The sequence below is a fragment of the Bolinopsis microptera genome, chromosome 13 (assembly GCF_026151205.1).
Source record: "Bolinopsis microptera isolate Bmic1 chromosome 13, MBARI_Bmic_1.0, whole genome shotgun sequence".
In the NCBI taxonomy this organism is placed as follows: Eukaryota; Metazoa; Ctenophora; class Tentaculata; order Lobata; family Bolinopsidae; genus Bolinopsis; species Bolinopsis microptera.
In genome coordinates, this window is record NC_087084.1 from 5,103,083 (window position 1) to 5,126,120 (window position 23,038).

Below are 23,038 nucleotides of genomic sequence, written 5' to 3' on the forward strand. Positions count from 1 at the left end.
CACCTTATCACGTGATTAGGTAAACCAATCACCTGATCACACGTAATGAACAAGCTTGTTATGCTTCATATCTCGGTCATCTGAGAAGCTAGAACTCTCATTCTTTCAGGGCGAACGTAATTCGAATGGCCAAACACAATTCAATAACATTTAGCTTGATCCGATTATCCAAACTATCAAAAAAATGTGAAAATGAACCTCCATTTGAAAAAAATGAACGCGAATATTTTTCGAGTTGACAAATTCCTCGAACCAGTGGTGGTACTAAGTCATACCAGAAGGAAGTATTTCAATTGGGCACTCAGTGACTGAGCTATTAAGGCCAACGTTTACACACTGACTTTTGGCCCACCCTGTACTTTTATACTCAAACTTATCATAGACCCCGTGTTGGTAACAGTGGATAATATGCAGTGGCGAAACGTACCTAAGAGGCCGCAGCTGCACCCCCCCCCCCCATCCCCTTCCGCATAGCAGGGGTTGCCGGAGTGTCGGGCGGTCGTTTCGCCACTGACTAGTGACTGCATGTATAAAAGTATAAACTATAGAGCCATGTAGGCATGTAGCATTCTGTACTTCTGTAGCTTTGCACAAACCAAGTCTCAGTCCTACACCCTACCTAGTAATAAGGTTATACGATCATTACAGTATTCCACATTGTACACTCAAATTATCCAAAACCCCTGCCAATATAGGTTTAATCACGCCACAAGTTGATTCAAATTATCTCAACTTACGCAGGATTTGCGTTAAATCTGCAGCATTCGACTTTATATTTAACGGAAAACCTGCCAAAATAGAGCAAACCTGCCGAGAGTAGGTGAAAGGTGAGGCAGGTTTTGTGTTAATTTTGCAGGCTTTTCTATAAATCAACAACTCGATTAAATAATTACGTGAGATAAATCTCTGCACGAATACGATAAATAGGCAGGTTTTCGGTTAATTTTGCAGGAATCATTTTAAGACTTCAAATTGATTATCAGTCTTAATGTAAAACCTGCCAAATTAGGTGGCAGGTGGCAATGGCTGGAAGGGGCCTTTGATAACTTTTGGAGGAAATTTTTTTCTAAAAACTAATTTTCTCCGTGTTTTAAGCTATTCCAATCATTTTGAGCCAATAAAAAAATTTTTTATTTTTGCTAATTAGCTAATTGATAATTATCCAATTAATTAATTATCTGAGGTAAAAATAGTCTACAAAATTTTTTTCTTTCTGATAATACGAACGGCTCTTACTAATTCGCTCGCCCAAAAATTTCACGTGACTTTGGTTTTTATGGTATTGCAGCCGTACAAAACGGTTTTACATAAACCCTTATCCCAACCCTAACCCTAACCATAACCCCGAAGCTAACCATAACCCTTACCACAACCCTAACCCTAACCCGAGCCCTAAACAATCGAATTCGTATTTTACTAGCCTGTCACGTGACCAAATCGGTTTTTTGCCCATAACTCTCCAGGGAAGCATTTTAACCCTACGTCATGGGGGGTGAGTCGGAATCAGCGTCCAAAAATACACCGATTCCGATCACTTTCATGCCCAAAGGGCCTTTTCACAAGAATTTTCTTAAAATTTGGGCGAGCGATTTAGTAGGAGCGAATACGAACACCCTCGATTAATCTGCAACTTTCTATGATGTTCACAACTAAAGATATTTGACAAACAAGAAAGGTGGTAAAAAGTGGTAAAGTGGCAAAAAATAAACGACACAATACATTTGTATTAAATGGCCCTTAATGCGGTATATGAAACGCTTTATACCTCGATAGACCCGGTATAGTTTATCATGAAAACGTCTACTTGGCCTCATGGCTCATTTACAGCCCGAAGAAGGCATGATAATATTTATTACATATTATGCAATTATCGTAGCAGAGCAGGCTATCAGTTCGATCTTCAATGTGCCTTTGGTGCAGTTTCTGTGAAAATCGATAAGGATGTACTGTAATTAATTATAACTTTATAAAATTCTAATTTCCTGTGGTTAACGTTTTTCAGTTTCAGCCCTTTTATTTATTTCGATTTAGTAATTCCTGATTATTAAAATCTGCCGAGATTTACTGAACTCCAACTACATATATTGGTGATTTTAGTATTCTTGAAAAAAAAATTCACGGAGTTTTTTTAAAAGCATTTTTCTCCACGTTTTATGCCATCTGATAACTTTTTTCTAAAAACTACTTTTCTCCGTGTTTTAAGCTATTACTTACTTACTTGGGTTACTTGGGTTGGGTTCCGAGCTAGAGTGCTACCAGGCCAAGAATGTCTTGCATCTCCACCGCCAAGTAGTAGCGCGTCAGAGGCACGTGCCTACTACGATGTTCGCAACTAAAGATATTTGACAAACAAGAAAGGTGGTAAAAAGTGGTAAAGTGGCAAAAAGTGGCCTTAAAAAACGTGAAAAAGTTTGGAAAAGTTGGTCAGCCATAAAGGACACCTATAACGACTTAAAAACGTCAAAAATCCTTTGTAAGCTTTGTGTGTCGGCAGATCGATTTTTCAGACGGATTTCTCTGTACTAATCTGATATATTCGAAATATTATACAAATTCAAATCAGTCTTAGGAAATTTTGTGATCATAATGTCATGCAATCAGGTAATTTTAATATTTGTTAACCCCACCAGGGAAAATCATTCAGTGGAAGTGACAGTGGAAGTGGCCATTCGTTCAAGTACTGGGGAGTGAGAGTAACCACCCTCACCCTCAACCCCTCCATCACCCTCCGTGGAACAGGTCAACTTGTTGTGGACGCGAGTATGCGAGGGACTATAAGAGCCTCAGGGAGCTGGAGTTACAACAAGAGGTCCTGGTGGTACTCCATGACATTTGGTGGAGGAGTTCAAGTTAGCTCAAATGGGTTTAGTATCTCAGACAGGGTCAATCTTGGGGTAAAGTCGAACGGAAAAGTTGGGTTCTCACATGACTCGGGTTCTTGTAGGGCGAGTATGGGATCTCTCGACATTAACATTTCAGGTTCCTGGTACGCCTGGCTTCTTAACTTCATTGTGTGGATCTTTGAAAAGGATCTGAAGAGAGATTTGGAGAGATCTATTCGCGAGAAAGTGAATGAAGTGGTGGGTGAAGCTGCAGCTAACTTCGACAATGCAATGTTCAACCAGGACTTTTCGATGCCATTGCAATCAGGAGGAGAACTGAAAGTGGACTTTAACCCATCAGTAATAACAGGGGGACCTAGCTGTGCTGTTATCTCTACACCCGCAGTTATAGAACTGACAGGAGTACCAAACACCACACAAATAGTCACACCTCCCTTTATCCACATCCCTGCCACCGAGGAACCAGCTAGAAAGAAGAGACAGGCTAGAGACTGGTGTGGAGTGGTTCCAGGTCCTAACAGTGGGGTCTCCATCATCCTCACGAAGGACCTCATCTCTAGAGGCATCCAGAACCTACACCACTTCGACTTACTCAAGTTTTCTTTGGTAGAGACAGGCACTGAGGGGAGTAGAACGACTTTCGATGTGTTGCGCAATGGCCAGCGTATAGATACAGTGAGTGTAGAGTTCCCTGAAAACGAGGGACGGATCCTGGCTGGATTTAACAGGAAGACCGTGAAGATCAGCAGCACTGAACCCCCGGAAGTAAGCATCACCGACGACGGTATCTCCGTATTGGTTCACCTCAGAGCACGGCTCACTCTGAGCAGTGATAACCCGAAACTTGAGATTAGAACGGAGTTCGAGTCCCTGACTAATTGGATAGGAACAGTGAGGATGGTAAAGAAGGACAGGGGATACTCGCTAGTCCCCAACGTGACAGCAAATGTAGATATATGGACTGGGAAACTCTACATTGGAGCGGAGATGGACGGAATGACGATGTCCGAACAAAGGAGACTGGAGGAGGATAACTTGATACTGGAGGGGATCGAGAGTCTCCTCAACTCGGTGCTGGAGGGGAAACTGGCGAGGGTGCTGGAGGACGATTTGCAGAGTGGGATCCCTCTAAACATCCCTGAGGAGTATATGACAGTGGGGAGGGCAGATATCAGTTACAGGGAGGATTATATCATCGTATATGCTGATGATATCACCATCAACCTTCAGTAGAAAACGGGACGCAAGAAAATGGAGATTACTAGCTTGAGGACTTATGAACTGATCAGTAAGGGTCCGATATCAAACATTACAGTTATCCGGACATAACTGAACTAAGTGATTTTTCTAGAGTACTACTTAATAGAATGAATTTAAATATAAGTGGTGATTCATCATTAATGGTTTTTGATTTTTGAGCTGGAATAAAATAACTTCAGCGTTTATTTCTTTAAATTTCATGCAATTAAAGTTTCCGGAATGTATCCTTGAAAAAAGTTGATTATTTTGCTTAAAAGAAAGTCGAAGTTCTGGTAAGGGGTGCATTTCATTATGTATATATAATAAAACCAGTTCTTTGTAGTGATTTTAATTGTTTAAAACGGGGATAAGTATGGTTTATGTTGTATTATTATGTAGTCTCAATTCTAGAGTTCATGTTAACGACATGTTATAAATTTTTCTGCTGCTGATAAATTCGCAGAGCTTTAGATTTGCAGAACCAAGTTACTTAAATTGGTCATAAACTTATCCGTATTCTGCAACCATTTAATCTGTTTGGTATTTGCTCAGCGCATGATCATTGATCTGTCCAAGTTTATACTTTAAGCACGATTACAATCCTCGTTGTATTTACCGTTATACCCTTTATTAGCGCTGATATTCCTCAAAGTAACACGAGTCCCGAAAGAAGCAGAAATGATCATACAGCTGATGTTGATGACGGTAGTAGCTACCACTTGTAGTACCGCCTTGGTGTCACCTTTCGACAAGGGAGTTATGGGCAAGGTTTCCAAACAGTTCTTACAGGACTTTACGGACGAGGTGGCCGACAGAATATCTACACAATTGAAGGTAAGGCTGGGACTTGGGGGGGGGGGGGGGGGGGGGGTGGGTTGCTTCGGCCCCCAAGTCGAAATTACATCTAGTACAGAGAAATCCGTCTGAAAAACACACAAAGCTTACAAAGGATTTTTGACGTTTTTGAGTCCTAATAGGTGTCTTAAGGCCACTTTTTGCCACTTCACCACTTTTTACCACCTTTCTTGTTTGTCAAATATCTTTGACTTTAGTTGTGAACATCGTAAAAAGTTGCGAATTAATCGAGGGTGTTCATATTATCAGGAAGGAAAAGTTAACTAATTAGCGAAAAATTTGCTTTGGCTAGAATTAAAGTCGAAATTACATCTAGTACAGTGAAATCCGTCTGAAAAATACACAAAACTTACAAAGGATTTTTGACGTTTTTTAGTCCTAATAGGTGTCCTTTATGGCTAACCAACTTTTCCAAACTTTTCCACGTGTCTTAAGGCCACTTTTTGCCACTTCACCACTTTTTACCACCTTTCTTGTTTGTCAAATATCTTTAGTTGTGAAATGTGATTTATATGATAAATCACATTTCTTGCACAACTCGGTCGAATTATTGAGGAAAAGAAGAGGTAAATGGCAATCCAGGTAGGCCGGTTCAGATTAGCACGATCGACGGTACAGACTAAGAGAGGTTTTATTTATTACATATTATGCGATTAATGATTATCGTAGTATAGCAGGCTATCAGTTCGATCTTCAATGTGCTTTGGTGCAGTTTCTGTGAAAATCGATAAGGATGTACTGTAATTAATTATAAAACTCTAATTTCCTGTGGTTAAAGTTTTTCAGTTTCAGCCCTTTTATTTATTTCGATTTAGTAATTCCTGAATACTAAAATCTGCCAATATTTACTGAACTCCAACTATATATTTCCTGTAGATCCTTGGTATATAAGCAACATTTGACAGAACATAGTGTGGAGTGAGCTATGTGCCCATCCTTGGAGAACCCGGTGGATGTCCTTGCTGTACGGCAGTGTTAAACAAGGAACTGAAACCGAGGGGTTCCGTTCAGGCCCTTCACACTTTGTTTCTGTCTAGTTCTAATGTACCGTCACAATAGTGACTTTAAATATACTGGTGATTTTAGTATTCTTGAAAAAAAATCACGAAGTTTTTTTTAAGCATTTTTCTTCACGTTTTATGCAATTTGATAACTTTTGGAGGAAAATTTTTTCTAAAAACTAATTTTCTCCGTGTTTTGAGCCGATAAAAATTTTTTTATAATTTTGCTAATTAGCTAATTGATAATTATCCAATTAATTAATTATCTGAGGTAAAAATTGTCTACAAAATTTTTTTCTTTCTGATAATACGAACACCCTCGATTAATCTGCAACTTTCTACGATGTTCACAACTAAAGATATTTGACAAACAAGAAAGGTGGTAAAAAGTGGTAAAGTGGCAAAAAGTGGCCTTAAAAAACGTGAAAAAGTTTGGAAAAGTTGGTCAGCCATAAAGGACACCTATAACGACTTAAAAACGTCAAAAATCCTTTGTAAGCTTTGTGTGTCGGCAGATCGATTTTTCAGACGGATTTCTCTGTACTAATCTGATATATTCGAAATATTATACAAATTCAAATCAGTCTTAGGAAATTTTGTGATCATAATGTCATGCAATCAGGTAATTTTAATATTTGTTAACCTCACCAGGGAAAATCATTCAGTGGAAGTGACAGTGGAAGTGGCCATTCGTTCAAGTACTGGGGAGTGAGAGTAACCACCCTCACCCTCAACCCCTCCATCACCCTCCGTGGAACAGGTCAACTTGTTGTGGACGCGAGTATGCGAGGGACTATAAGAGCCTCAGGGAGCTGGAGTTACAACAAGAGGTCCTGGTGGTACTCCGTGACATTTGGTGGAGGAGTTCAAGTTAGCTCAAATGGGTTTAGTATCTCAGACAGGGTCAATCTTGGGGTAAAGTCGAACGGAAAAGTTGGGTTCTCACATGACTCGGGTTCTTGTAGGGCGAGTATGGGATCTCTCGACATTAACATTTCAGGTTCCTGGTACGCCTGGCTTCTTAACTTCATTGTGTGGATCTTTGAAAAGGATCTGAAGAGAGATTTGGAGAGATCTATTCGCGAGAAAGTGAATGAAGTGGTGGGTGAAGCTGCAGCTAACTTCGACAATGCAATGTTCAACCAGGACTTTTCGATGCCATTGCAATCAGGAGGAGAACTGAAAGTGGACTTTAACCCATCAGTAATAACAGGGGGACCTAGCTGTGCTGTTATCTCTACACCCGCAGTTATAGAACTGACAGGAGTACCAAACACCACACAAATAGTCACACCTCCCTTTATCCACATCCCTGCCACCGAGGAACCAGCTAGAAAGAAGAGACAGGCTAGAGACTGGTGTGGAGTGGTTCCAGGTCCTAACAGTGGGGTCTCCATCATCCTCACGAAGGACCTCATCTCTAGAGGCATCCAGAACCTACACCACTTCGACTTACTCAAGTTTTCCTTGGTAGAGACAGGCACTGAGGGGAGTAGAACGACTTTCGATGTGTTGCGCAATGGCCAGCGTATAGATACAGTGAGTGTAGAGTTCCCTGAAAACGAGGGACGGATCCTGGCTGGATTTAACAGGAAGACCGTGAAGATCAGCAGCACTGAACCCCCGGAAGTAAGCATCACCGACGACGGTATCTCCGTATTGGTTCACCTCAGAGCACGGCTCACTCTGAGCAGTGATAACCCGAAACTTGAGATTAGAACGGAGTTCGAGTCCCTGACTAATTGGATAGGAACAATGAGGATGGTAAAAAAGGACGGGGGATACTCGCTAGTCCCCAACGTGACAGCAAATGTAGATATATGGACTGGGAAACTCTACATTGGAGCGGAGATGGACGGAATGACGATGTCCGAACAAAGGAGACTGGAGGAGGATAACTTGATACTGGAGGGGATCGAGAGTCTCCTCAACTCGGTGCTGGAGGGGAAACTGGCGAGGGTGCTGGAGGACGATTTGCAGAGTGGGATCCCTCTAAACATCCCTGAGGAGTATATGACAGTGGGGAGGGCGGATATCAGTTACAGGGAGGATTATATCATCGTATATGCTGATGATATCACCATCAACCTTCAGTAGAAAACGGGACGCAAGAAAATGGAGATTACTAGTTTGAGGACTTATGAACTGATCAGTTAGGGTCCGATATCAAACATTACAGTTATCCGGACATAACTGAACTAAGTGATTTTTCTAGAGTACTACTTAGTAAAATGAATTCAAATATAAGTGTTGATTCCTCATTAATGGTTCTTGATTTTTGAGCTGGAATAAAATAACTTCAGCGTTTATTTCTTTAAATTTCATGCAATTAAAGTTTCCGGAATGTATCCTTGAAAAAAGTTGATTATTTTGCTTAAAAGAAAGTCGAAGTTCTGGTAAGGGGTGCATTTCATTATGTATATATAATAAAACCAGTTCTTTGTAGTGATTTTAGTTGTTTAAAACGGGAATAAGTATGGTTTATGTTGTATTATTATATAGTCTCAATTCTAGAGTTCATGTTAACCAAGGGTCGACCGAGTCCTCGGCCTCGGCCTCGGTTTTACCGAGGAATGGCGATTTTTCCTCGGCCTCGGCCTCGGCCTCGGTCAGGAGGACAATTCCTCGGTTCGCCTCGGCCTCGGTCAAAAATAGATTCGAAATTCCTCGGCCTCGGCGAAATTTGACGATTTTACCGAGGATTTGACCGAGGATTTTTGTTGAAATTTTGGGAATTTTTCTACAGACTTACAGAGGTTAATGTAAACGAATTTGTAAAATTGAAAATAAAACGACCAATTGACCAGGACACAAAACTAAAAATATCATAGTCTAAGATTCATCGTCTGATGAAATGACAATATCTGAGCACTCTGAATCAGAATAATCTTCTGTGCACAGCTCAGAAGGGGGGACAGTCCTCTTTTGTCTTTATTTGGGGCTTCAAATTCATTTGGACAGGGGCCGAAGTCGTCCCCAAATGTTCCGATGTTCTTTTTGAGAAACAAGCACCCCTCAAAGTTTGTTGGCTTAAGGCTGAGGCGATTTAACTTCAGGATGTGCCCTGCTGTAGAAAACAATCTCTCTGGTGCTGCTGAGCTCGCCGGCGCAGATAGATATTTCCTTGAACACTCAGCAAGGTTCGGATAGCTCTGCTTATTAGCTTTCCAGTAAACTAATGGTTGAAATGATAAATCAACTCGAGAGTCTTTTAAGTATCTGTTAGCTTCCCTCCTTATCTTCTCACTATTTTCTTCGAATTCATCGTCTTCTTCAGACTGTGAGATGCCCTTTTTCCCAACAATTTTTCTGCCAAAATTCCTCGGCCTCGGCCTCGGCCTCGGTCAAAATTTGCACTCCTCGACCTCGGCCTCGGCCTCGGTCAAAAAAAAGAAACCTCGGTTGTCCTCGGCCTCGGTCTTAACTAACTGTATTTTCCTCGGCCTCGGCCTCGGTCGAAAATCCTGCCCTCGGTCGACCCCTGATGTTAACGACATGTTATAAATTTTTCTGCTGCTGATATATTCGCAGAGCTTTAGATTTGAAACCAAGTTACTTAAATTGGTCATAAACTTATCCGTATTCTGCAACCATTTAATCTGTTTGGTATTTGCTCAGCGCATGATCATTGATCTGTCCAAGTTTATACTTTAAGCACGATTACAATCCTCGTTGTATTTACCGTTATACCCTTTATTAGCGCTGATATTCCTCAAAGTAACACGAGTCACGAAAGAAGCAGAAATGATCATACAGCTGATGTTGATGACGGCAGTAGCTACCACTTGTAGTACCGCCTTGGTGTCACCTTTCGACAAGGGAGTTATGGGCAAGGTTTCCAAACAGTTCTTACAGGACTTTGCGGACGAGGTGGCCGACAGAATATCTACACAATTGAAGGTAAGGCTGGGACTCGGGGGGGGGGGGGAGCGAGGGGGGGGCCGGGGGGTGCTTTGGCTAGAATTAAAGTCGAAATTACATCTAGTACAGAGAAATCCGTCTGAAAAACACACAAAGCTTACAAAGGATTTTTGACGTTTTTGAGTCCTAATAGGTGTCCTTTATGGCTGACCAACTTTTCCAAACTTTTCCACGTGTCTTAAGGCCACTTTTTGCCACTTCACCACTTTTACCACCTTTCTTGTTTGTCAAATATCTTTAGTTGTGAACATCGTAGAAAGTTGCGAATTAATCGAGGGTGTTCATATTATCAGGAAGGAAAACTTAGCTAATTAGCAAAAAATTAAAATTTTTTTAGTGGTTCAAAATGATTGGAATCATCATGAAATAAAAATTTGGCGGGCAAATTTTTTTAAAGGCCTAACTCAAAATTCTGTCCCAAAACTTAAGGTCGAAATGCAATTCTACGTTGATTCTGAAAATTTCATGAAAAAATATTGAAACCCTATTGAGTTCTATTGTTTTGAGCGAAGTTAGTTTCGCAAATATCGCGAACTGAGATATGGGCGATTTTGTTAATTTTTTGCGATTATTTGAACATAGAACCCACAGTTAGGTAGATATTGAGCTGAAAATCATAGAGAATCCGTAGTTTAGGCGTACCTTTCATATAAAGTTGGTTATATTCAAAAATATTGATATTTGATCAATTTATGGGCCAAAATCGATCAAATTAGGTGCTTATGCCCAAATATGGGCATATAGTTTTTAGCTCATAACTCAGTAATTTTTTGTCCAATCTTGATGGAAATTCATATACAAGTTCAGGGGACCACTAGCTACAAAATCTACTAAAATCTGGCTTTTGGGCATGTTCAGGGTATTTGGCTAAATTGAGCCTAATTTGGACCGGGTCACGTACTGTAGTGCGACACGTACTCTAGTGCGAAACACGTGATGTGAACCGACGAATCGTATTCGCAAGATCACTCCGAAATAAGTGACGTGAACCGACCCGACGAATCACTTAATGGTCCATAAGAAGGATAGGATGTGACCTGAACTTGGAAATAAGTTAGGATATTTTGTCGCACTAGAGTACGCTACCTGGATCGTAGTGCGACACGTACTGTAGTGCGACAGAGGGTGTTTTTGTCGGACTTCGCACTAGAGTACGTGTCGCACTACAGTACGTGTCGCACTACAGTACGATTACCATTTGGATCAAATATGGGCGTGGCTGCCCCACGGGCACCGTTTGGCGGTTTGGGTCCGGGACCCCCTCAAAAGTTCGGTCACCGGTCCTAATTTGTTGGTCAACTGCTATTTCGAAACTAAGTTTCACAAAAAAAATCAGGGTGAAAAAAAATACCTTTGCCCGTATCTTACTCCTTTTGATTTTAGCCGACCCTGATATATGGGGGTCATGATTTGAGGTATCTCGCATAGCAAATGAAGCGGTATGCAGAACAATACAAAACAAGTCACAGTAGATGTTGGAAGATATATTTACACTTGCTTCCTACTTCCTAGCTCTTCCTTGGTATCCATGGTATTTTCTTGCCTCCTTCGAGCTGTAAATAAACCATGAGGCCAAGAAGACGTTTTCGTGATAAACTATACCGGGTCTATCGAGGTATAAAGCGTTTCATATACCGCATTAAGGGCCATTTAATACAAATGTATTGTGTCGTTCATTATTATTGTGATTCAATACAGCTCGATAAGTACTTACATCACCAACTAAATGCAATATGAGCTATGATAAATCACATTTCTTGCACAACTCAGTCTCATTATTGAGGAAACGAAGAGGTAAATGGCAATCCAATAGGCCAGTTCAGATTAGCACGATCGACGGTACAGACTAAGAGAGGTTTTATTTATTACATATTATGCGATTATCGTAGTACAGCAGTCTATCGGCTCGATCAGCCTTTGGTCCAGTTTCTGTGAAAATCGATAAGGATGTACTGTAATTAATTATAAAACTCTAATTTCCTGTGGTTAACGTTTTTAGTTTCAGCCCTTTTATTTATTTCGATTTAGCAATTCCTGATTACTAAAATCTGCCGAGATTAACTGAACTCCAACTACATAAATTGGTGATTTTAGTATACTTGAAAAAAAATTCACGGAGTTTATTTCAAAGCATTTTTCTCCACGTTTTATGCCATCTGATAACTTTTTTCTAAAAACTACTTTTCTCTGTGTTTTAAGCTATTCCAATCATTTTGAGCCAATAAATTTTTTTAAAAATTTTTGCTAATTAGCTAATTGATAATTATCCAATTAATTGATTATCTGAGGTAAAAATTTTCTTAACAAAAGTTTTTCTTCCTGATAATATGAACACCCTCGATTAATCTGCAACTTTCTACGATGTTCACAACTAAAGATATTTGACAAACAAGAAAGGTGGTAAAAAGTGGTAAAGTGGCAAAAAGTGGCCTTAAGACACGCGAAAAAGTTTGGAAAAGTTGGTCAGCCATAAAGAACACCTATTAGGACTTAAAAACGTCAAAAATCCTTTGTAAGCTTTGTGTGTCGGCAGATCGATTTTTTCAGACGGATTTCTCTGTACTAATATGATATACCTTATCGGACCTTATTTGGACGGACATTACTTGAACGGACATAATTATGAACGGACATTAACATGAACGCTAGAAGGCAATCAAAACCATCAAAAATCCGAATTTTTAAAATCTTTTTTTTAAACGTTTTTTTAATTTTGGCAAATGATTTTTAAATCCATTTTTCATACAGTAAGCAAGAGAAGCATCGTCTTCATCAAATGGGTTTTCGTGCATTAAATATTCCATGCTTAAAGCATCAGCAATACCCGCTTTTTGGAAACCTTTTTTTATCAAACTACCTCGGTCCTGCATTTCAGTGTAAACTTTTACAAGCCATTCGGCGTGAAGTGGTTTTATCTTAGACAACTTTAGGTTAACCTTAGCACCACGCGGAGCTTTCCCAGCATTTATCTGTTTCATTACCTCCCCTGAGTAATATGAACTACGACAACGTCCTTGGCAACACGATTTACTGTAATATCTAAAGGCTGAAATGTGAAACAAGTTTGTGATGTTGGCGGGGACTAGCTCATGAACTATGTTGTTAAGTGCCATAATTTCGTTAACTTTTTCCGTCAAGTGACCCTTGAAAACATCATATACTAGAAAAGTTTTCTGTGCCTCCGGCAGACCAAGGAGAACCTTTTCGTCGTTAACATACGGCACTATGATGTTATCGATAAAACTTATTGTTGTAGATTCATTTGCCCAATGTTTCTCGTTAAAAATAACCTCAAAGTCTTTGACAAGACAATTTAGATCGTTAAAATTTTACAATAACTTGTTTTCATTGATTCAATGATATAGTTTAGTCTAATGATAGCTATTGAAATTTACTGAAATTAAAAGTTGTCATATTCTGGACAAAAAGTTCGAAATAGAAAAGTTTTTGAAAAAAATTCAACGGACTTTAACTTGGACGGACATTAAATGAACGGACTTTATTTAAACGGACATTAAGATGAACGCTAGGGCATCCAGCGTTCAAGTAATGTCCGTCCAAATAAGGTCCGATAAGGTATTCGAAATATTATACAAATTCAAATCAGTCTTAGGAAATTATGTGATCATAATGTCATGATCAGGTGATTTTAATATTTGTTAACCCCACCAGGGAAAATCATTCAGTGGAAGTGACAGTGGAAGTGGCCACTCGTTCAAGTACTGGGGAGTGAGAGTAACCACCCTCAACATCAACCCCTCCATCAACCTCCGTAATGATGGCAGTCAACTTGTTGTGGACGCGAGTATGTTAGGAAGTTTAATAGCCTCAGGGAGCTGGAAGTACAACAAGAGGTCCTGGTGGTACTCCATGACATTTGATGGAGGAGTTGAAGTTATGTCTTTGTTTAGTATCTCAGACAGGGTCAATCTTGGGGTAAAGTCGAACGGAAAAGTTGGGTTCTCACATGACTCGGGTTCTTGTAGGTCGAGTATGTATTATATCAACATTAACGTTTCAGGTTCCTGGCACAACTGGCTTATTCAATTTATTGTGTGGTGGTTTGAATTAGATCTGATGAGAGATTTTGGGGGATTTGTTTGCGAGGAAGTGAATGAAGTGGTGGGTGAAGCTGCAGCTAACTTCGACAATGCAATGTTCAACCAGGACTTTTCGATGCCAATGCAATCAGGAGGAGAACTGAAAGTGGACTTAAACCCGTCAGTAATAACAGGGGGACCTAGCTGTGCTGTTATCTCTACACCCGCAGTTATAGAACTGACAGGAGTACCAAACACCACACAAATAGTCACACCTCCCTTTATCCACATCCCTGCCACCGAGGAACCAGCTAGAAAGAAGAGACAGGCTAGAGACTGGTGTGGAGTGGTTCCAGGTCCTAACAGTGGGGTCTCCATCAACCTCACGAAGGACCTCATCTCTAGAGGCATCCAGAATCTACACCACTTCGACTTACTCAAGTTTTCTTTGGTAGAGACAGGCACTGAGGGGAGTAGAACGACTTTCGATGTGTTGCGCAATGGCCAGCGTATAACGACAGCGAGTGTGGAGCTCCCTGAAAACGAGGGACGGATCCTGGCTGGATTTAACAGGAAGACCGTGAAGATCAGCAGCCCTGCACTCCCGGAAGTAAGCATCACCGACGACGGTATCTCCGTATTGGTTCACCTCAGAGCACGGCTCACTCTGAGCAGTGATGACCCGAAACTTGAGATTAAAACGGAGTTCGAGTCCCTGACTAATTGGATAGGAACAATGAGGATGGTAAAGAAGGACGGGGGATACTCGCTAGTCCCCAACGTGACAGCAAATGTAGATATATGGACTGGGAAACTCTACATTGGAGCGGAGATGGACGGAATGACGATGTCCGAACAAAGGAGACTGGAGGAGGATAACTTGATACTGGAGGGGATCGAGAGTCTCCTCAACTCGGTGCTGGAGGAGAACCTGGCGAGGGTGCTGGAGGACGATTTGCAGAGTGGGATCCCTCTAAACATCCCTGGGGAGTATATGACAGTGGGGAGGGCGGATATCAGTTACAGGGAGGATTATATCATCGTATATGCTGATGATATCACCATCAACCTTCAGTAGAAAACAGGACGCAAGAAAATGGAGATTACTAGTTTGAGGACTTATGAACTGATCAGTTAGGGTCCGATATCAAACATTACAGTTATCCGGACATAACTGAACTAAGTGATTTTTCTAGAGTACTACTTAATAGAATGAATTTAAATATAAGTGGTGATTCATCATTAATGGTTTTTGATTTTTGAGCTGGAATAAAATAACTTCAGCGTTTATTTCTTTAAATTTCATGCAATTAAAGTTTCCGGAATGTATCCTTGAAAAAAGTTGATTATTTTGCTTAAAAGAAAGTCGAAGTTCTGGTAAGGGGTGCATTTCATTATGTATATATAATAAAACCAGTTCTTTGTAGTGATTTTAATTGTTTAAAACGGGGATAAGTATGGTTTATGTTGTATTATTATGTAGTCTCAATTCTAGAGTTCATGTTAACGACTGCTGATAAATTCGCAGAGCTTTAGATTTGCAGAACCAAGTTACTTAAATTGGTCATAAACTTATCCGTATTCTGCAACCATTTAATCTGTTTGGTATTTGCTCAGCGCATGATCATTGATCTGTCCAAGTTTATACTTTAAGCACGATTACAATCCTCGTTGTATTTACCGTTATACCCTTTATTAGCGCTGATATTCCTCAAAGTAACACGAGTCCCGAAAGAAGCAGAAATGATCATACAGCTGATGTTGATGACGGTAGTAGCTACCACTTGTAGTACCGCCCTGGTGTCACCTTTCGACAAGGGAGTTATGGGCAAGGTTTCCAAACAGTTCTTACAGGACTTTACGGACGAGGTGGCCGACAGAATATCTACACAATTGAAGGTAAGGCTGGGACTCGGGGGGGGGGGGGGGGGGGTTGCTTCGGCCCCCAAGTCGAAATTACATCTAGTATAACAGAGAAATCCGTCTGAAAAACACACAAAGCTTACAAAGGATTTTTGACGTTTTTGAGTCCTAATAGGTGTCTTAAGGCCACTTTTTGCCACTTCACCACTTTTTACCACCTTTCTTGTTTGTCAAATATCTTTGACTTTAGTTGTGAACATCGTAAAAAGTTGCGAATTAATCGAGGGTGTTCATATTATCAGGAAGGAAAAGTTAACTAATTAGCGAAAAATTTGCTTTGGCTAGAATTAAAGTCGAAATTACATCTAGTACAGAGAAATCCGTCTGAAAAACACACAAAGCTTACAAAGGATTTTTGACGTTTTTGAGTCGTAATAGGTGTCCTTTATGGCAGACCAACTTTTCCAAACTTTTCCACTTTTTGCCACTTCACCACTTTTTACCACCTTTCTTGTTTGTCAAATATCTTTAGTTGTGAAATGTGATTTATATGATAAATCACATTTCTTGCACAACTCGGTCGAATTATTGAGGAAAAGAAGAGGTAGATGGTAATCCAGGTAGGCCAGTTCAGATTAGCACGATCGACGGTACAGACTAAGAGAGGTTTTATTTATTACATATTATGCGATTAATGATTATCGTAGTATAGCAGGCTATCAGTTCGATCTTCAATGTGCTTTGGTGCAGTTTCTGTGAAAATCGATAAGGATGTACTGTAATTAATTATAAAACTCTAATTTCCTGTGGTTAACGTTTTTCAGTTTCAGCCCTTTTATTTATTTCGATTTAGTAATTCCTGAATACTAAAATCTGCAAATATTTACTGAACTCCAACTATATATTTCCTGTAGATCCTTGGTATATAAGCAACATTTGACAGAACATAGTGTGGAGTGAGCTATGTGCCCATCCTTGGAGAACCCGGTGGATGTCCTTGCTGTACGGCAGTGTTAAACAAGGAACTGAAACCGAGGGGTTCCGTTCAGGCCCTTCACACTTTGTTTCTGTCTAGTTCTAATGTACCGTCACAATAGTGACTTTAAATATACTGGTGATTTTAGTATTCTTGAAAAAAAATCACGAAGTTTTTTTTAAAGCATTTTTCTCCACGTTTTATGCAATTTGATAACTTTTGGAGGAAAATTTTTTCTAAAAACTAATTTTCAGGCCCTTCACACTTTGTTTCTGTCTAGTTCTAATGTACCGTCACAATAGTGACTTTAAATATACTGGTGATTTTAGTATTCTTGAAAAAAAATCACGAAGTTTTTTTTAAAGCATTTTTCTCCACGTTTTATGCAATTTGATAACTTTTGGAGGAAAATTTTTTCTAAAAACTAATTTTCTCCGTGTTTTAAGCTATTCCAATCATTTTGAGCCAATAAAAAAATTTGTATTTTTGCTAATTAGCTAATTGATAATTATCCAATTAATTAATTATCTGAGGTAAAAATAGTCTACAAAATTTTTTTCTTTCTGATAATACGAACGGCTCTTACTAATTCGCTCGCCCAAAAATTTCACGTGACTTTGGTTTTTATGGTATTGCAGCCGTACAAAACGGTTTTACATAAACCCTTATCCCAACCCTAACCCTAACCATAACCCCGAAGCTAACCATAACCCTTACCACAACCCTAACCCTAACCCGAGCCCTAAACAATCGAATTCGTATTTTACTAGCCTGTCACGTGACCAAATCGGTTTTTTGCCCATAACTCTCCAGGGAAGCATTTTAACCCTACGTCATGGGGGGTGAGTCGGAATCAGCGTCCAAAAATACACCGATTCCGATCACTTTCATGCCCAAAGGGCCTTTTCACAAGAATTTTCTTAAAATTTGGGCGAGCGATTTAGTAGGAGCGAATACGAACACCCTCGATTAATCTGCAACTTTCTATGATGTTCACAACTAAAGATATTTGACAAACAAGAAAGGTGGTAAAAAGTGGTAAAGTGGCAAAAAATAAACGACACAATACATTTGTATTAAATGGCCCTTAATGCGGTATATGAAACGCTTTATACCTCGATAGACCCGGTATAGTTTATCATGAAAACGTCTACTTGGCCTCATGGCTCATTTACAGCCCGAAGAAGGCATGATAATATTTATTACATATTATGCAATTATCGTAGCAGAGCAGGCTATCAGTTCGATCTTCAATGTGCCTTTGGTGCAGTTTCTGTGAAAATCGATAAGGATGTACTGTAATTAATTATAACTTTATAAAATTCTAATTTCCTGTGGTTAACGTTTTTCAGTTTCAGCCCTTTTATTTATTTCGATTTAGTAATTCCTGATTATTAAAATCTGCCGAGATTTACTGAACTCCAACTACATATATTGGTGATTTTAGTATTCTTGAAAAAAAAATTCACGGAGTTTTTTTAAAAGCATTTTTCTCCACGTTTTATGCCATCTGATAACTTTTTTCTAAAAACTACTTTTCTCCGTGTTTTAAGCTATTACTTACTTACTTGGGTTACTTGGGTTGGGTTCCGAGCTAGAGTGCTACCAGGCCAAGAATGTCTTGCATCTCCACCGCCAAGTAGTAGCGCGTCAGAGGCACGTGCCTACTACGATGTTCGCAACTAAAGATATTTGACAAACAAGAAAGGTGGTAAAAAGTGGTAAAGTGGCAAAAAGTGGCCTTAAAAAACGTGAAAAAGTTTGGAAAAGTTGGTCAGCCATAAAGGACACCTATAACGACTTAAAAACGTCAAAAATCCTTTGTAAGCTTTGTGTGTCGGCAGATCGATTTTTCAGACGGATTTCTCTGTACTAATCTGATATATTCGAAATATTATACAAATTCAAATCAGTCTTAGGAAATTTTGTGATCATAATGTCATGCAATCAGGTAATTTTAATATTTGTTAACCCCACCAGGGAAAATCATTCAGTGGAAGTGACAGTGGAAGTGGCCATTCGTTCAAGTACTGGGGAGTGAGAGTAACCACCCTCACCCTCAACCCCTCCATCACCCTCCGTGGAACAGGTCAACTTGTTGTGGACGCGAGTATGCGAGGGACTATAAGAGCCTCAGGGAGCTGGAGTTACAACAAGAGGTCCTGGTGGTACTCCGTGACATTTGGTGGAGGAGTTCAAGTTAGCTCAAATGGGTTTAGTATCTCAGACAGGGTCAATCTTGGGGTAAAGTCGAACGGAAAAGTTGGGTTCTCACATGACTCGGGTTCTTGTAGGGCGAGTATGGGATCTCTCGACATTAACATTTCAGGTTCCTGGTACGCCTGGCTTCTTAACTTCATTGTGTGGATCTTTGAAAAGGATCTGAAGAGAGATTTGGAGAGATCTATTCGCGAGAAAGTGAATGAAGTGGTGGGTGAAGCTGCAGCTAACTTCGACAATGCAATGTTCAACCAGGACTTTTCGATGCCATTGCAATCAGGAGGAGAACTGAAAGTGGACTTTAACCCATCAGTAATAACAGGGGGACCTAGCTGTGCTGTTATCTCTACACCCGCAGTTATAGAACTGACAGGAGTACCAAACACCACACAAATAGTCACACCTCCCTTTATCCACATCCCTGCCACCGAGGAACCAGCTAGAAAGAAGAGACAGGCTAGAGACTGGTGTGGAGTGGTTCCAGGTCCTAACAGTGGGGTCTCCATCATCCTCACGAAGGACCTCATCTCTAGAGGCATCCAGAACCTACACCACTTCGACTTACTCAAGTTTTCCTTGGTAGAGACAGGCACTGAGGGGAGTAGAACGACTTTCGATGTGTTGCGCAATGGCCAGCGTATAGATACAGTGAGTGTAGAGTTCCCTGAAAACGAGGGACGGATCCTGGCTGGATTTAACAGGAAGACCGTGAAGATCAGCAGCACTGAACCCCCGGAAGTAAGCATCACCGACGACGGTATCTCCGTATTGGTTCACCTCAGAGCACGGCTCACTCTGAGCAGTGATAACCCGAAACTTGAGATTAGAACGGAGTTCGAGTCCCTGACTAATTGGATAGGAACAATGAGGATGGTAAAGAAGGACGGGGGATACTCGCTAGTCCCCAACGTGACAGCAAATGTAGATATATGGACTGGGAAACTCTACATTGGAGCGGAGATGGACGGAATGACGATGTCCGAACAAAGGAGACTGGAGGAGGATAACTTGATACTGCAGGGGATCGAGAGTCTCCTCAACTCGGTGCTGGAGGGGAAACTGGCGAGGGTGCTGGAGGAAGATTTGCAGAGTGGGATCCCTCTAAACATCCCTGAGGAGTATATGACAGTGGGGAGGGCAGATATCAGTTACAGGGAGGATTATATCATCGTATCTGCTGATGATATCATCATCAACCTTCAGTAGAAAACGGGACGCAAGAAAATGGAGATAACTAGTTTGAGGACTTATGAACTGATCAGTTAGGGTCCGATATCAAACATTACAGTTATCCGGACATAACTGAACTAAGTGATTTTTCTAGAGTACTACTTAATAGAATGAATTTAAATGTAAGTGGTGATTCATCATTAATGGTTTTTGAATTTTGAGCTGGAATAAAATAACTTCAGCGTTTATTTCTTTAAATTTCATGCAATTAAAGTTTCCGGAATGTATCCTTGAAAAAAGTTGATTATTTTGCTTAAAAGAAAGTCGAAGTTCTGGTAAGGGGTGCATTTCATTATGTATATATAATAAAACCAGTTCTTTGTAGTGATTTTAATTGTTTAAAACGGGGATAAGTATGGTTTATGTTGTATTATTATGTAGTCTCAATTCTAGAGTTCATGTTAACGACATGTTATAAATTTTTCTGCTGCTGATAAATTCGCAGAGCTTTAGATTTGCAGAACCAAGTTACTTAAATTGGTCATAAACTTATCCGTATTCTGCAACCATTTAATCTGTTTGGTATTTGCTCAGCGGCGCATGGCATGATCTGTCCATGTTTATACTTTAAGCACGATTACAATCCTCGTTGTATTTACCGTTATACCCTTTATTAGCGCTGATATTCCTCAAAGTAACACGAGTCCCGAAAGAAGCAGAAATGATCATACAGCTGATGTTGATGACGGTAGTAGCTACCACTTGTAGTACCGCCTTGGTGTCACCTTTCGACAAGGGAGTTATGGGCAAGGTTTCCAAACAGTTCTTACAGGACTTTACAGACGAGGTGGCCGACAGAATATCTACACAATTGAAGGTAAGGCTGGGACTCGGAGGGGGATGGGGGGGGTGGGGGGGGGTGGGGTGCTTTGGCTAGAATTAAAGTCGAAATTACATCTAGTACAGTGAAATCCGTCACAAAGCTTACAAAGGATCTTTGACGTTTTTGAGTCCTAATAGGAGTCCTCTATGGCTGACCAACTTTTCCTTGCTACACGTTGTATACCTCTCGTGCACGCCGCGCGCTCAAAAGGGGTTACAGCGTGTGTCAAACTTTTCCAAACTTTTCCACGTGTCTTAAGGCCACTTTTTGCCAATTCACCACTTTTTACCACCCTTTTTGTTTGTCAAATATCTTTAGTTGTGAACATCGTAAAAAGTTGCGAATTAATCGAGGGTGTTCATATTATCAGGAAGGAAAACTTAGCTAATTAGCAAAAAATTAAAATTTTTTTAGTGGTTCAAAATGATTGGAATCATCATGAAATAAAAATTTGGCGGCCAAATTTTTTTAAAGGCCTGACTCAAAATTTTGTCCCAAAACTTCAGGTCGAAATGCAATTCTACGTTAATTCTAAAAATTTCATGAAAAATTATTGAAACCCTATTGAGTTCTATTGTTTTGAGCGAAGTTAGTTTCGCAAATAACGCGAACTGAGATATGGGCGATTTTGTTAATTTTTTGTGATTATTTGAACATAGAATCCACAGTTATAGGTAGATATTGAGCTGAAAATCATAGAGAATGTGTAGTTTAGGCTTACCTTTCATATAAAGTTGGTTTCATTCAAAAATATTGATATTTGATCAATTTATGGGCCAAAATCGATCAAATTAGGTGCGTATGCCCAAATATGGGCATATAGTTTTTAGCTCATAACTCAGTCATTTTTTGTCCAATCTTGATGGAAATTCATATACAAGTTCGGGGGAATACTATTGCTACAAAATCTACTAAAATCTGAATTTTGGGCATGTTCAGGGTATTTGGCTAAATTGAGCCTAATTTGGACCAAATATGGGCGTGGCTGCCCCGCGGGCACCGTTTAGTGGTTTGGGTCCGGGACCCCCTCAAAATTTCGGTCACCGGTCCTAGTTTGTTGGTCAACTGCTATGTCTCGAAACCAAGTTTCACAAAAAAAATCAGGGTGAAATAAAACCTCTCTGATTCTGTACCGTCGATCGTGCTAATCTGAACTGGCCTACCTGGATTACCATCTACCTCTTTTTTTCCTCGATAATTAGACCGAGTTGTGCAAGAAATGTGAAGTTCATAATAATTACATCACTCGCCAAATGCAATTTGAGTCATATCGCATTTGGTGGGTGTTTAAATAATATCGAGCTCTTTTCAATCACACTATCACAATACCTTATCGGACCTTATTTGGACGGACATTACTTGAACGCTGAAGGCCCTAGCGTTCATCTTAATGTCCGTTCAAATAAAGTCCGTTCAATAAATGTCCGTCCAAGTTAAAGTCCGTTGAAATTTTTTCAAAACTTTTTCCATTTCAAACTTTTTGTCCAGAATATGACAACTTTGAGAACTTTATTGTGCCGTAAGTTAACGACGGAAAGGTTCTACTTGGTCTGCCGGAGGCACAGAAAACTCTACTATAGTATATGATGTTTTCAAGGGTCACTTGGCGGAAAAAAGTCAACGAAATTATGGCACTCAACAACATAGTTCATGAACTAGTCCCCGCCAACATGACAAACTTGTTCCAGTCTCTAGATATTACGGTAAATCGTGTTGCCAAGGACATTGTCCGAAGTTGTTATAGTTCATATTTTTGAGGAGAGGTAATGAAACAGTGCTAGGAAAGCTCCACGTGATGTTAAGGTTAACCTAAAGTTGTCTAAGATAAAACCACTTCACGCCGAATGGCTTGTAAAAGTTAACACTGAAATGCAGGACCGGGGTAGTTTGATGAAAAAGGTTTCCACAAAGCTAGAAATCACTGATGCTTTAAGCATGGACTATTTCATGCACGAAAACCCATTTAATGAAGATGATATGTGATATTAGAAATTGATCATGTACACATATTTTAACATTTTTACTGC

At 40.0% G+C, this 23,038-nt stretch overlaps 2 protein-coding genes across 3 annotated transcripts; both read left to right on the plus strand.

Moving 5' to 3' along the window:
* The first annotated feature begins 4,720 nt into the window (after positions 1–4,720).
* Positions 4,721–8,412, plus strand: LOC134825144 (uncharacterized). Of its 2 annotated transcripts, none has more exons than XM_063837285.1 (2): positions 4,721–4,916; positions 6,590–8,412. In XM_063837285.1, the coding sequence occupies exons 1-2, from the start codon at positions 4,761–4,763 to the stop codon at positions 8,033–8,035; spliced, it is 1,602 nt and encodes a 533-aa protein (XP_063693355.1). In that variant the 5' UTR covers positions 4,721–4,760; the 3' UTR covers positions 8,036–8,412. The 2 variants fall into 2 exon arrangements, with proteins under 2 accessions (XP_063693355.1, XP_063693356.1); XM_063837286.1 differs by having other exon boundaries at positions 4,744–4,787.
* Positions 8,413–9,682: 1,270 nt separating this feature from the next.
* On the plus strand, positions 9,683–20,164 carry LOC134824725 (uncharacterized). The gene is made up of 2 exons (XM_063836701.1): positions 9,683–9,838; positions 18,719–20,164. Exons 1-2 carry the CDS (start codon positions 9,683–9,685, stop codon positions 20,162–20,164), a joined length of 1,602 nt encoding a protein of 533 aa, XP_063692771.1.
* The last annotated feature ends 2,874 nt before the right edge of the window (positions 20,165–23,038 follow it).